General features: G+C 45.6%; 1 protein-coding gene across 1 annotated transcript in view; it reads left to right on the top strand.

Annotated features, from left to right (window-relative positions):
- Positions 1–12887, top strand: part of rims2a (regulating synaptic membrane exocytosis 2a) — a 263740-nt gene that overhangs the window by 162299 nt on the left and 88554 nt on the right. Inside the window, exons 18-20 of the mRNA XM_063198956.1 lie at positions 664–732; positions 4141–4279; positions 7033–7098. Of these exons, the coding sequence (XP_063055026.1) occupies positions 664–732; positions 4141–4279; positions 7033–7098 (274 nt within the window). The remainder of the gene's footprint in view (positions 1–663; positions 733–4140; positions 4280–7032; positions 7099–12887) is intronic.

Here is a 12887-nt window from a genome sequence, read left to right as displayed (position 1 = left end):
AGGTGGCATGCAGTCACTTTCAGTTGTAGAGTGGCATACTGGGGTGCATTTTTCGAAAGCATAGTTGCTAACTACGGTGGCTTCTTTGTCACTGCATACTGGGTTGCATTTTTCAACAGCGTAGTTGCTCATTAGCTCAGTAGCTACTTTGTTGATTGCAATGCGATTTCCCATCGGCAACTACCCAAATTGCTAACTGCTAACAACTACGCTTTCTGGAAATGCACCCCTGGTTTGCTCTAGATTCGCATTCACAGTGGAACGCTTTTCCCACCACTGAACCATTACAAACGTATCTAGTGCCGGCGTTATGAAACCCAAGCCTAGAGTGTGAGGTTAGCAGCTTTAATTGTTGCTTAAGCGAATTGCAATGTCAGTTACATATTGTTGTGCTGTGGTATTGTTAATTCAGGGAGTCACTGAAGCTCCATCATTCAATAGGACATTCAACAGTCGAATATCGAATAACTGAGGAGGGAAAAGAAAGCCTTGAGTTGTGTGGGACTAGCGTCATATGGGACATGTGACACAGCACTAGCGCATTGTGTTTTGTTCTCACAGAAACACTTTATATTCTGATGATAACTGTCTATTGCTGTCTAACTTGGTGTTTATCTCTGTTTTCTTTTTGTGTGTGTTTGTCATGTCCGCTGCATGTACCAGGGTCACAACGAATCAGTGACAGTGAAATCTCAGACTGGGACGGTGAGGATGGTGTTGGAGTTATATCAGGTACAGCAGGAAAAAATCTTACTGTACACATACACACACACACACACACACACACACACACACACACACACACACACACACACCCCCACACACACACACACACACACACACACACACACACACACACACACACACACACACACACACACCTTCAAACTCGTGAATGCAACCTGCTGCTTTCCATCTTATTTACTCGTGTGACGTGCATATCACAGTAACAGGCACACAGGGCCGGATTAAGGCACAGACTAGATATGGCTGCAGCCTAGGGGCCCCCAGCTGCCAGGGGGCCCCTGATTGCCAAAAAGTGAAAACCCATCATCCTGAATTTTTAGCTCCCAATTATGACACATACATTTTTTTGCAAAATTTGCCCTCCCGGGGGCCCCAAGCAACCTGTAGCCTAGGGACCCCAGGCCATCTTAATCCGGCCCTGGCTGTGTGTAAAGGTGAGAGGTGTGGGATGTACTGTACGTATATGTAGAAGTGTGCTAGACGACCGTCTTTCCACACACTCCTTGCTTCCTCATCTGCTTTTCATGCATCTGTTTTTCTTTCTGTCTTTTCATCTATCAGAACGAACCCACGCGTGCACACACGCACACACGCGCACGCACGCACACACACACACACACACACACACACACACACACACACACAGCGTCACATCTCCTTTTGTCTCTTGGCCGTTGGCCTCTTCCTGCTCTTTTTGTATTGTGCTTCTCTACCCCCCCCCCCACTCTCTCTATCTGTCTGTATCTCTTCCTGTCCCTCTGTTTTTGTCTCTGTGCTCATCTCTGTCTCTCTCTGTCTCTTTGTCTCTCTGTCTCTCTCTCTCTCTCTCTCTCTCTCTCTCTCTCTCTCTCTCTCTCTCTCTCTCTCTCTCTCTCTCTCTCTCTCTCTGTCTGTCTGTCTCTCTCTCTCTCTGCCATCGATTCTGGCTGGCTCTACCTCCGCCTCTTCAAAGTGCTGATGCCGTACTTCCATCTGGGAAGAGATGATTAACATCCAGAAGAATTATAGATCACTGCCTATCCCTCCTGCCCCTGCTCCCTCTCTCTCTCCCTTCCTCCCCTCTCTCTCACTCCCCTCTCTCCCTCCCTCCCTGCGCCTTTTCCATCACTGCTCTACTTGTTTTTTTGGCCTCAAAATACGGAGGCGGGCTGCGTTAGATGCCCACTCTTGAGGCGCATACATATATACAGTATAGCTGGGCGTACAGTGACGTCATATTGCCATTTTGGCGGCCCTTTGTATGCATTTCTGCTAAGTCAGCGCCTTTTTTTTTGTGTAATTTTCTTTGCCCCGTATTGAGGTAAAAATAGCATATGGACAAGCTTGGCTGAACAAGGAATTTGATTTTTTTCTTTCAAACCATCCCACCCCTTTTCTCTTGCTTTCTCTCTCTCTCTCTCTCTCTCTCTCTCTCTCTCTCTCTCTCTCTCTCTCTCCCCTTCTGTCTTCCTCTGTCTCTCTCTTTCTCTCTCTCTCTCTCTCTCTCTCTCTCTCTCTCTCTCACACACACACACCAACACACACACACACACACACACACACACACACACACACACACACACACACACACACACACACACACACACACACACACTTCCTTTCATTTTACTCATTGTAGAATGAGGCTTAAAAACTCATTTGAAGGCTCTGCTAAGGGGTGGTGGGGGGAAGAAGTGCCTACATAGAGAGCCACGAAGGGAGGATGATAAAAGTCATTAATCTAAAATGACTTGTTTTATTCTGCTTTCACACCATGTTAAGTTTGGCCTGGTTCAGATTTCCTGTGATTAATTGCGCAGGTTTAAAAAGCTGTCACATTGATCAAATCAGTCAACTCGACTCCCCTACCCATACTAACCCACCCCATCCCATCCCAGCTCCACCTTTGCAGCCTTTTCTCCCCCTCTCTTCTCATATTTCTCTTTTCTTCCTTTCTATCGGTTTCTCTCTTTGTCTTATTTAGTCCATCGTTCTGACTACATTTCTGTTCCTCTCGCTGCTCTTGTTTTTTGGGACTGCCTGAAATACCCTGACAGGCAACTCTTCTCCTGCTATGTAGTCTACACACACAGTCACACACACACACACACACACACACACACACACACACACACACAGACACACACACACACACACACACACACACACACACACACACACACACACACACACACACACACACACACACACACACACACACACACACACACACACAGCCCCCACTAATCCTTGTGAATGCACCGTTGTAGTCCTACCTTTTTAATGTGCTACACACTCTATTGAATATCAATCAACTTTAATCATGCTAGGCATTGACCTTAGCCGCCGCCGCTCATCATTGCCTAATGAACTCCTTCAAGTTGAATGGGCCTGCTCAGTCTAGCGGGGGACAAAGTCATTATAGCGGTTCTGGGTGTGTGTGCAGGCTGTTTTTCTGATTTAGCCTAAAGAAAAGGCTGACTTGATGGCTGTGATGCTGCCAATCTGCATGAAAATCAAGTTTTAAAATGTGATTCAGACTATCCTGATAACCATAGAGAAACAACTGCTGTATTTACCTACATTCATCCCCCTGCATAGAGAACTGCTTGCACTAGGCGAGAAACATCCCCTTTTTGTAATTTACAGTATGTCAATCTATTTATTTTTTAGTCAGGTTGTTATTTTGAACATGTGATGAGCATGCAATATATGGTATTGTGAAGCACATGTTTTCTTGCAAAGCTTGTTTTTCTTGTTACATTGCTTGACAGGTAAATAACATTCCTGTGTCACATTGTTCATTGGGAAAAGGATTTGTCATAAACACTGTCACTGATCTCTTCCGACATCCGTTTTGCTGTTTTATGGACTTTTAATTTGATCCCATTCAGTAGGTCTGCAAAATTTTGCCAGAGGTCGCTGATGTCAAGAATATTTTGTAGAGCAACAATGATGTGCTTTCCAGTTCATATGTGATGATTGCCATTGGCAGCGATATCCTTTCTCAGACATGACTTTTTTCGTCTTTATTTTGACCCTCCTCCCAACCCCTACTTCTCAGTCCCTCCTGCAGACTGCAGAGAAAATGGCTGCGTTCGTGACAATGCATTTCTGCGCAGTCTGAGCAGCGTGCATACGCAACGCAAAATTACGATGCACACTGCTCAGATGGCACCATCATCACAAACGCAGCCCATGTCAGGAACATCAAATCACAGTAATATTTTTATTGGAGGACTGATATGACGTTTGACGTTTGAAACACTTACCTTTTTGCATTATATAAGATTCACCTTAATTTTCAGTACATTTGTACGTAACGATACAGCGTTACAAAATGCAGTTCTCTGACTTTTTAGCCCTTTTTTTTACCCTTTTCCCAACCCTGTCCCTCTCTACTGCTCCCTACAGACTACAGACAAAACGGCAGGGACCTCCAGAGCTCCACCCTCTCTGTACCTGAGCAGGTGATGTCATCCAATCACGTCTCGCGATCGGCCGACCTGAACCGGGCACGCTCGCGCTCTCCAAGCGTGCCGCCACCTCAGAGGTAAGGTCCCTTCCCCTCTCATCAACCAACCACCCCCCACCCTGCTACCCTTTTCCTCTAACCGCACGTGACCTCTTTCTTCTTCTTGTTCTTGTTCTTCTTCTTGTTGATCTTCTTCTTCTACTGTCTAATGTTTATCTTGGTTGTTCCGGGTTATTCAAAAACAGTGAACAGATATGATGGTGCATCCATATGAAGCATCATCATTTAAACATGAGACACTGGACACATTTAGGCATACGACAGTAAATAAACAGTTTGATTGTGAGTGGTATTCCTAGCTGTGACTCTTAGTAGTATCCACTCTCCATTCATGCTGACTAGTGCAACAGACAACAGTGATTCTAAATATGTCTGTCATTAAATCAGTTTGTTGTTCTTGAATAGCCCCGTAGGTCAGAATCCAGTCCAGCTGTTCTTCACTGCTCTCAGTCTCAGTTTGCTTTTAGGTCCTGAAAGAGTGCCCCAAGCCAGACAGTTAACTTCCGCTGCAGAACCAAACAGTGACTTCACTGCAGGGAATGCAGAAGTGTTTTGTATCTGGAAGCAAAAGCTGAGTCATAAGGCATTAAGTGTTTTATTTTTGTGTGGGGGTATTACTGTACTGTACACCAATGCCAGCTGAAATTCTTTGTCAGGAGTGTACCAGCCCTCATGGCACAGTCAGTTGATTGAGTTCCAGAACCTAAAGGAAAAGAACGCGGGGACCCTTATTCCCACCCCCAGCCATACATATACAGTACATACAGTGCCCCCCCCCCACCACTGACCCAAAACTGCTGCCTCAAGCTACCACTTGAAATGGCTCGCAAAACCACATGACACCCCCCTCCTCATTAACACACATACACACTCACACGTGCAGGCGTACACACACACACACACACCCAGACACACCCAGACACACACACACACACACACACACCCACGCACACACACACACACACCCTCCGTGCGGCAGTGAGTGCAGCACAGCGCAGAACACGTGACCAGCTGTCCAAACACACCCATGCAGAGAGACAGACAGAGAGAGTCCAGCGTGTGAGCCAAGCTAGAGTCAGTCTCCTTGGCATGGGAAGGCCTGCCCCTATGTGCCCCCCCTCCCCCACAATTAAGTTTATTTGATATTTAAGGCACAGCCTAAATCAGAGTCCTGAGGAGGAAATGCACTTATCTAAATTGGGTGTGGCAGTGCTCACCAGGACTGTATTTCAAAGCTCCTACTAATTAGACACACACACACGCACGTCACGCACGCGCACGTCACGCACGCACACACACACGCACGCACGCACGTCGCACACACACACACACACACACACACACACACACACACACACACACACACACACACACACACACACACACACACACACACACACACACACACACACACACACACCGCCCACCCCCTCTCTTCCTCTTCCTCTCCTTATTTATTGCAAATTACAGAGGCACCCAACCATGGACAGCCATCCTTCAGCTAATGTTAATATTCAGCTAATTAGCATGGCTGACTTTTTTTTAACTGAGTGTCTACAGTGCATATATGGATTAGGACAGTGGTTCCCAACCTTTTTCTTCAGGGACCCATGTTTTTACCATTGTAAGCTTTGGTGACCCAACCGCGCGAGCGCCCGCACAAGAGGGAGTCACATGATACCCTCTGTTTCCTGTGAAAACTTTTTGTTATTTTTGTTATTCTATTCCTCAATTGGTCTTTGGTCAAATATAGAGTACATTTTTCATGTAGCACTTACATTTTGTTGCTTCTATGCATATATTAGTTAAATATACATTGTCATTTATTCAACATGGGCTATGTATGGTATTTTAAACTAAACCCCTTAAAATCAAGAAGGCTTCGCGACCCTCTGTGGATCTTTTGCGACCCATAGGTTGGGTCCCGACCCATAGTTTGGGAACCCCTGGATTAGGAGGTTAGATGGCGATGACAGTTTGCTATAATTCATGTCACCAGTTTTTTGTTTTTCATTGATGTCAGTGCCTCTATGATTGTTCACCTTGTACTTGTATGTCAGTCGTTTGCCGTTGTGTGTTGTCAATGTGTGTGTGTGTGTGTGTGTATACAATGATTTGTGATTCATTCTCTTAACAACTTTTCCTCCTTCCTTACAGCAGGATCCAAACTATGTTATTGTTGTGATTGTCAGATCAGAGGATCTGTAGAGATTGAACTTGAGTAGATGTTGTTTTCTGAAAGTGTATGTTAGGATGTAGTGTATGTTATGTGCTGGACATCTGCATATTCTGAAGGGTTTCTCCTGAGCATGTACCTGTACTGTGTGGTCTGATGAATCCCATGGATCCTGAGACAGCATAGTCCAGCCGTCATCACGGGCCAAGACATCCTCATCCATCCCACTCTCTCAGGAGAGCCCTGCTCCTCTCCAAACCTTCTGGAAAAGGACGCTCATCTTCCTCAGAGCCTTCATCCTCTCCTCTTCCTCCTCTTCATTGCTCTTATTCCTCCTCTTCCTTCTTGTCCTCTTGTTCTAGTCCCTCTACTTCTTCCTCTCGCTTAACCTCTTCTTCTTCTTCTTCTCCTTCTTCTTCTTCTTCTTCTTCTTCTTCTTCTTCTTCTTCTTCTTCTTCTTCTTCTTCTTCTTCTTCTTCTTCTTCTTCTTCTTCTTCTTCTTCTTCTTCTTCTTCTTCTTCTTTCTTCTCGTCTCGTCCTCATCTCCTGTTGGTCCATTGAAGTCCATTTCTCTGCTCTGTCCATGTGCTTGCAGCCATTTTCTCACCCTACCTCGATCCAAGCACAGTCCGCCTATAGACCCCCAGCCTACGGAACTCAGGTAGACAGACCCCCCCACCACACCCCTCTCCATGATGGGGGGGGTGTTGCATGTGATCGGTACCTTAACACTGTGCAGTCTCCCCCTGAACCCCTCAATTAACCCACCTCGACTAACACCCAAAACAGTCTCAGTCCTCTTGTGGCCCTATTATGATAGTCAACGCTTTCCAAAATTCAGCCCCAGGCTCTGCCTTTGAAACTTAATTTAACAGAATGTGCACACTATTGTATATGCTGAAAATGAATATTACTATAATTCGTTTTATAACGCCACTATGTAACACAAATAGAAATACAATTGAAATTGAAGTTTCAAACACCAGGGCCTCGGAGAACTGATTCTGACAGTCACTTTGCCACTAAAATGTGTGTTCCCCACATGACACTGAAAAACCAAACCTAGAGAGAGGCTTAATGTCCTCTAAGCCTGTCTTTTGAATATGGTGTGTTTGTCCGTGCCATTTACAGCAACATGTGTATACACTATATACATGTATATATTGTGGAAACTAACTGGAGAGAAATAATTTATTATATTACTACATTACTACTACTTTATTATATTACTGTCTAAAAAGTGAGCCACTTAGAGTAAAACAGTTCCAAACTGAAGACTGTCAGATTCTCCATACATGTATCCTCTTCCCATTCTTAGTACCTACTTACCGTAGTCTTAAATCTCATCCTCATATTCACCTCACCATGGACAACAAAAGCAGACCCAAGCTTCATTCAGACACAATGACAAATGTGTATTTTCGAGGTCTGAAAACGAAGATAATGCATACTGTCACGCAGTCGACAGAAAGGTTTGTGTTGAATGCTCAAAGCAGTATGTACTCTCGACAAGTACGTACTTTGACACAAAGTCAGTAATACAAAAATATCACATGTTCATCACCACCACTGCCTTTCCTCTTTCAACACAATGAGTTTCAAATGATCATCAAGAGAAGAGGCTGCCTCTTGATGCAACAACTCACTGTGCCTTTGCTTCCACGTGTGTCCCGTCTTTGTTCTCGTTACCTTGAATGAGAAGATGTCCAGCAGAGGGTCAATAGATATTTCCTCCAGCTCTGTTGCAGATGTCCGGGTCCCTTGAGAGGAGAGTTATGTTGTTTAATTTATCACACAACAGAATGTGTGTGCTTGTGTGAGAGAGATTTTGCAAATACAGTATCTGTGTGTGTGTGCGTGTGTGTGTGTGTGTGTGTGTGTGTGTGTGTGTGTGTGTGTGTGTGTGTGTGTGTGTGTGTGTGTGTGTGTGTGTGTGTGAGAGAGAGAGAGAGAGAGAGAGAGATAGAAAAAAAGAGTATAGAGTATGTGCGTGTTTATGTTCGCAATGAAAAGCCACCATCAAACGAATGAAGCTGCCCAGTCAAACTCCCGCCCCATGTTGTGTTTGGCAGCCGTGGGGGCGTGTACCCCATCAACCGCGAGGAGGCGGTCAGGTTACTGCGCTCCACTAGGATGGCCCGCGCTTATTCCGAGGGCGCGTACAGTGACATGGAAAGGTACCGGCGTCGTTTTCCGACGTTGATTTTTTTATTGGTTTGTTTGTTTATTTTTGTATTGTTTGTTTTGTTTTTGTCCTGTGGTGACTTGAGCCTCTTCACCCGAGTCTTGTGTCCCTTTTTTTACGCCCCGAAATTGCTGTCGTCGTACTGGGGGAAGTTACTCACCATGATCCCCCCCCTTGTTGCCTGGGAATGATGCCCCTCTACCTGCATTAATAATCCCTGCCCCCCACCCTCACCCAGTGATATCCCTGAGGGGGTTGGGGTATCCCGAATGCACCAGCATCATCCCACCTCTTGTCAAACATGTCTTCTGTTGACAGAGTGGCTCTTAACCCCAAGAACATTGAGACAGGTGTCGTAACGTCTGTGTGTGTGGTGCCGTGTGTCCCCTGATAGTCATTAAACAGCCTTCGTTTGTTTTTCAGTGTTTCTTAGTGTTCGTTTTGGTTGTTGGTAGTACCCCGTTTTGCCCATGTTGTCTTGTTTAGTAATCTAGTCCCAGTGTATGTCTCCAGTCGGTGGGTGCTTTTAAATCCACACACGAATGGATTTAGTTCTACTCTCTGGGTTACTACCCTGCCTCCCCCTGTCCCACCTCCCTCCGCATGGGAAAAGGGGCATGAATGACGTATGGAACCCCTCTTGCATGGTTTCCATCTTTGCATTCAGGAGGCCAACCCAGAAGGTCTCCCCCTCGATCCGCACACCCTTTGGGGAGCACATTTCCTCAGACTGCAATCGTGGTTATTAGGCTACATCTACTTGCTCTGCTTTCTCTTTGTTTCTTATCTATCTATCTATCTATCTATCTATCTATCTATCTATCTATCTATCTATCTATCTATCTATCTGTCTGTCTGTCTGTCTGTCTGTCTATCTATCTATCTATCTATCTGTCTATCTGTCTGTCTGTCTGTCTGTCTGTCTGTCTGTCTGTCTGTCTGTCTTGTCTGTCTGTCGTTCTTTTTTTCTTTCTTTCTTTCTCTCTTTCTCTCTTTCTTTCTGTCTGTCGTTCTGTACGTCTTTCTTTCTTTCTGTCGCTCTGTGCGTCTTTCTTTCTCTCTCTCTCTCTCTCTCTCTCTCTCTCTCTCTCTCTCTCTCTCTCTCTCTCTCTCTCTCTCTCAATAGCCATCCATAGTCAGCAAATGAAGGAATGCTTCCAGAGTTCTGACCTCCCCCTCTCTCACACACACACACACACACACACACACACACACACACACACACACACACACACACACACACACACACACACACACACACACACACACACACACACACACACACACACACACAGCATCAACCTTGCTAATGACAGATTACCAAGCAGGGCAGCACGCTGCCATGGCTCAGATAGCGTGCCAGGGCTTGCAGAAGCTCGCAAGGCGCTTGGTCACAGGAGAGGAGAGAAGAGGAGACACAAATAACCTGCGATCTCTCTCTCTCTCTCTCTCTCTCTCTCTCTCTCTCTCTCTCTCTCTCTCTCTCTCTCTCTCTCTCTCCCCCCCTCTCTCCTCTCTCTCTCTCTCTCTCTCTCTCTCTCTCTCTCTCTCTCTCTCTCCCTCTCTCTCTCTCTGTCTCTCTCCTCTCTCTCGTTCTATCTTTCTCACTCACTCACTCACTCGCAAACACACACACACACACACACACACACACACACACACACACACACACACACACACACACACACACACACACACACACACACACACACACACACACACACACACACCCATTCCCTCTGCCATATGGCTGTCAATCAAAAGCGTCAGGCATTGCATTTCTGCCTGCCGAGGGACTGACGAGTCATCAAAAAGCACACAGAGTGTATTAAACTGTCAAAAAGTTTTTATTTATATATTTAGTTACTTCTTCTCCATCACACTCTAGCAAGAAGAGGGCCTCTCCCTTTCTGCCTCTGCCTTACAGCGGATAGGCTTGATAAGACACATTCATAAACACACACACACACGTAGAACACATAGGTGTGTACAGTCTTAAGCACGCACACACACATGAATGTACAAGCACATGCACACACACACACACACACACACACACACACACACACACACACACACACACACACACACACACACACACACACACACACACACACACACACACACACACACACATGTGCACGTGCACATGTGTACACACACATACACACACACACACTTCTAGAGAATGTAGCAAAAAAAACCATAGAGAGAACAATCGAGAGAGAGAGAGACAGAGAGAAAGGGAGTGGGGGGGGGGTAAACAGAATAGAGAATGTAGCAAAAAAAAACATAGGGAGAACAATCGAGAGAGAGAGAGAGAGAGAGAGAGAGAGAGAGAGAGAGAGAGAGAGAGAGAGAGAGACTGAACAGAATAGAGAATGTAGCAAAAAAAAACATAGGGAGAACAATCGAGAGAGAGAGAGAGAGAGAGAGAGAGAGAGAGAGACTGAACTAGACGTAAATACCTTAGAGTGGATGGAGTGAGGGAGAAAGAAGGGTGGAAGAATGAAAAGAGGAAAGGGAGGGACTGAGATAAAACAAAAGAGAAAGAGAGGATGAGAGGGAGAGGGAGATCGAGAGGAGAAAGAAAGAGAGGCAGAAAGACCTAGAGAGAGACCATGCACTCAAATGAGAGAGAGACGGTGCACTCAGCTCTTTGCACAATAGAGAGAGAGAGAGAAGGGGGGGTGGGGACAGAGGTGAAAAGGAAGCGATAGAGAGAGAGAAAGAGAGAGAGAGAGAGAGACGTGAAAAGGAAAGCGTTGCAGAGAGACTTAGAGAGAAAGGGGGAGAGAGAGAGAGATAAAGAGCAGTGGAGCGGGGGGAGGAGGAGAGTCCAGCCTGTGCTGTGCTGTGCTGACTCTGAGGGCCTGTCTCCTGAGGGCCCGATGGAGCAGAGCCAGCAGACCAGACAGAGGATAAAGGAACCCAATTGGCCCCGTGCCACCGCTATTTATATTTGGCCCCTGCAAACATAAAGGAATAATCAGGGACTAGACAGATATGCACACCCACCAAAATATAGACATGCACAATAAGATAGACAGACAGGTTGATGAACAAACTGATGAACTGGCAGGGAGGAATACTGTTACAGAAGATAGATAGATAGATAGATAGATAGATAGATAGATAGATAGATAGATAGATAGATAGATAGATAGATAGATAGATAGATAGATAGATAGATAGATAGATAGATAGATAGATATGTGTATACAGTACTACACAGCAACAATATACCGCATTGCATTGCATTGCATTTTTAAAGGGACACAAGGTAGGATTTGAAAGGTTAATTCATTTCTGTTCGGAGATAGCTGATGCTTAAATGAGTCATTAGTGAGTAAATGGTGACAGAATTCATGGCATGTCAGAATTCATCACATGCATCTTTTGGCTGACGGAGCCGAGCGGAGCATCGTGGAAAAAAAAATCTTCTCATAAGAAAATTCAATCTAACGTGCCGCTGGAGACATACAGTATTCAAGTTTGTATTGACTGTTGGTTACTCTGGGATGCAAAACAATCACAATACGTGGGGACTTCAAGACATTTTTTTCAGATTGTGTAGATTTTGAGACAGGCGTGCCGTGGGCACTGCGCACACTCTTACAAACTACAGAGGGCAACTTTAAAATCAACTATGTATTACGTGTGTGTGTGTGTGTTGCGTTGCGTTGCGTTGCGTTGCGTGCGTGCATGCATGTGTGTGTGTTCAGAAGTGTAGGGTTTATTGGACAGTTGCCATCGCATGCCTACTCCTGGTCCCAAGACTGTCAGCCAGTGTTGCCAGATTGGGTGGTTGCCCACCCAATTGGGCTACTTGGGATGGCCGTCTGCGGGTGAAAACGGGACAAATTAGCCATTTGGCTTTTTTTTTTTAAGCCGTTTTGTGCCCATAGAAACCAATGCGATTTGTTGAAATTGGGCAGAATTTACCTCATTTTTGCCGGTTTTTGAGAACCTTTTGGGCGGGTTTTGGTCAGACAAATCTGGCAACACTGCTGTCAGCTGACAAGTCACGCACTGTAGCTAGCGTACACAGGTATGATCAGAACCCCGAAAATCACTGACAGGACATTGGCCACAGTGCCCACTCCTTATGAGAGTGAGTCAATACCAACCCCCAGGGGTGCTGATAAAAATTTTTGGGGCCCCATGAAAGATTCAAATTTCGGGCCCCGAAAATGACAAATTATGTTATCAGCATCCTTCCAGGGCTCTGTCAGAGCTGTCAGGCCCTTAGAATCTGTAACACC

Source organism: Engraulis encrasicolus, chromosome 5 (assembly GCF_034702125.1).
Source record: "Engraulis encrasicolus isolate BLACKSEA-1 chromosome 5, IST_EnEncr_1.0, whole genome shotgun sequence".
Taxonomy (NCBI): Eukaryota; Metazoa; Chordata; class Actinopteri; order Clupeiformes; family Engraulidae; genus Engraulis; species Engraulis encrasicolus.
Note: the sequence above shows the minus strand (reverse complement) of the source record. Positions and strands in the feature narration are given on the sequence as shown.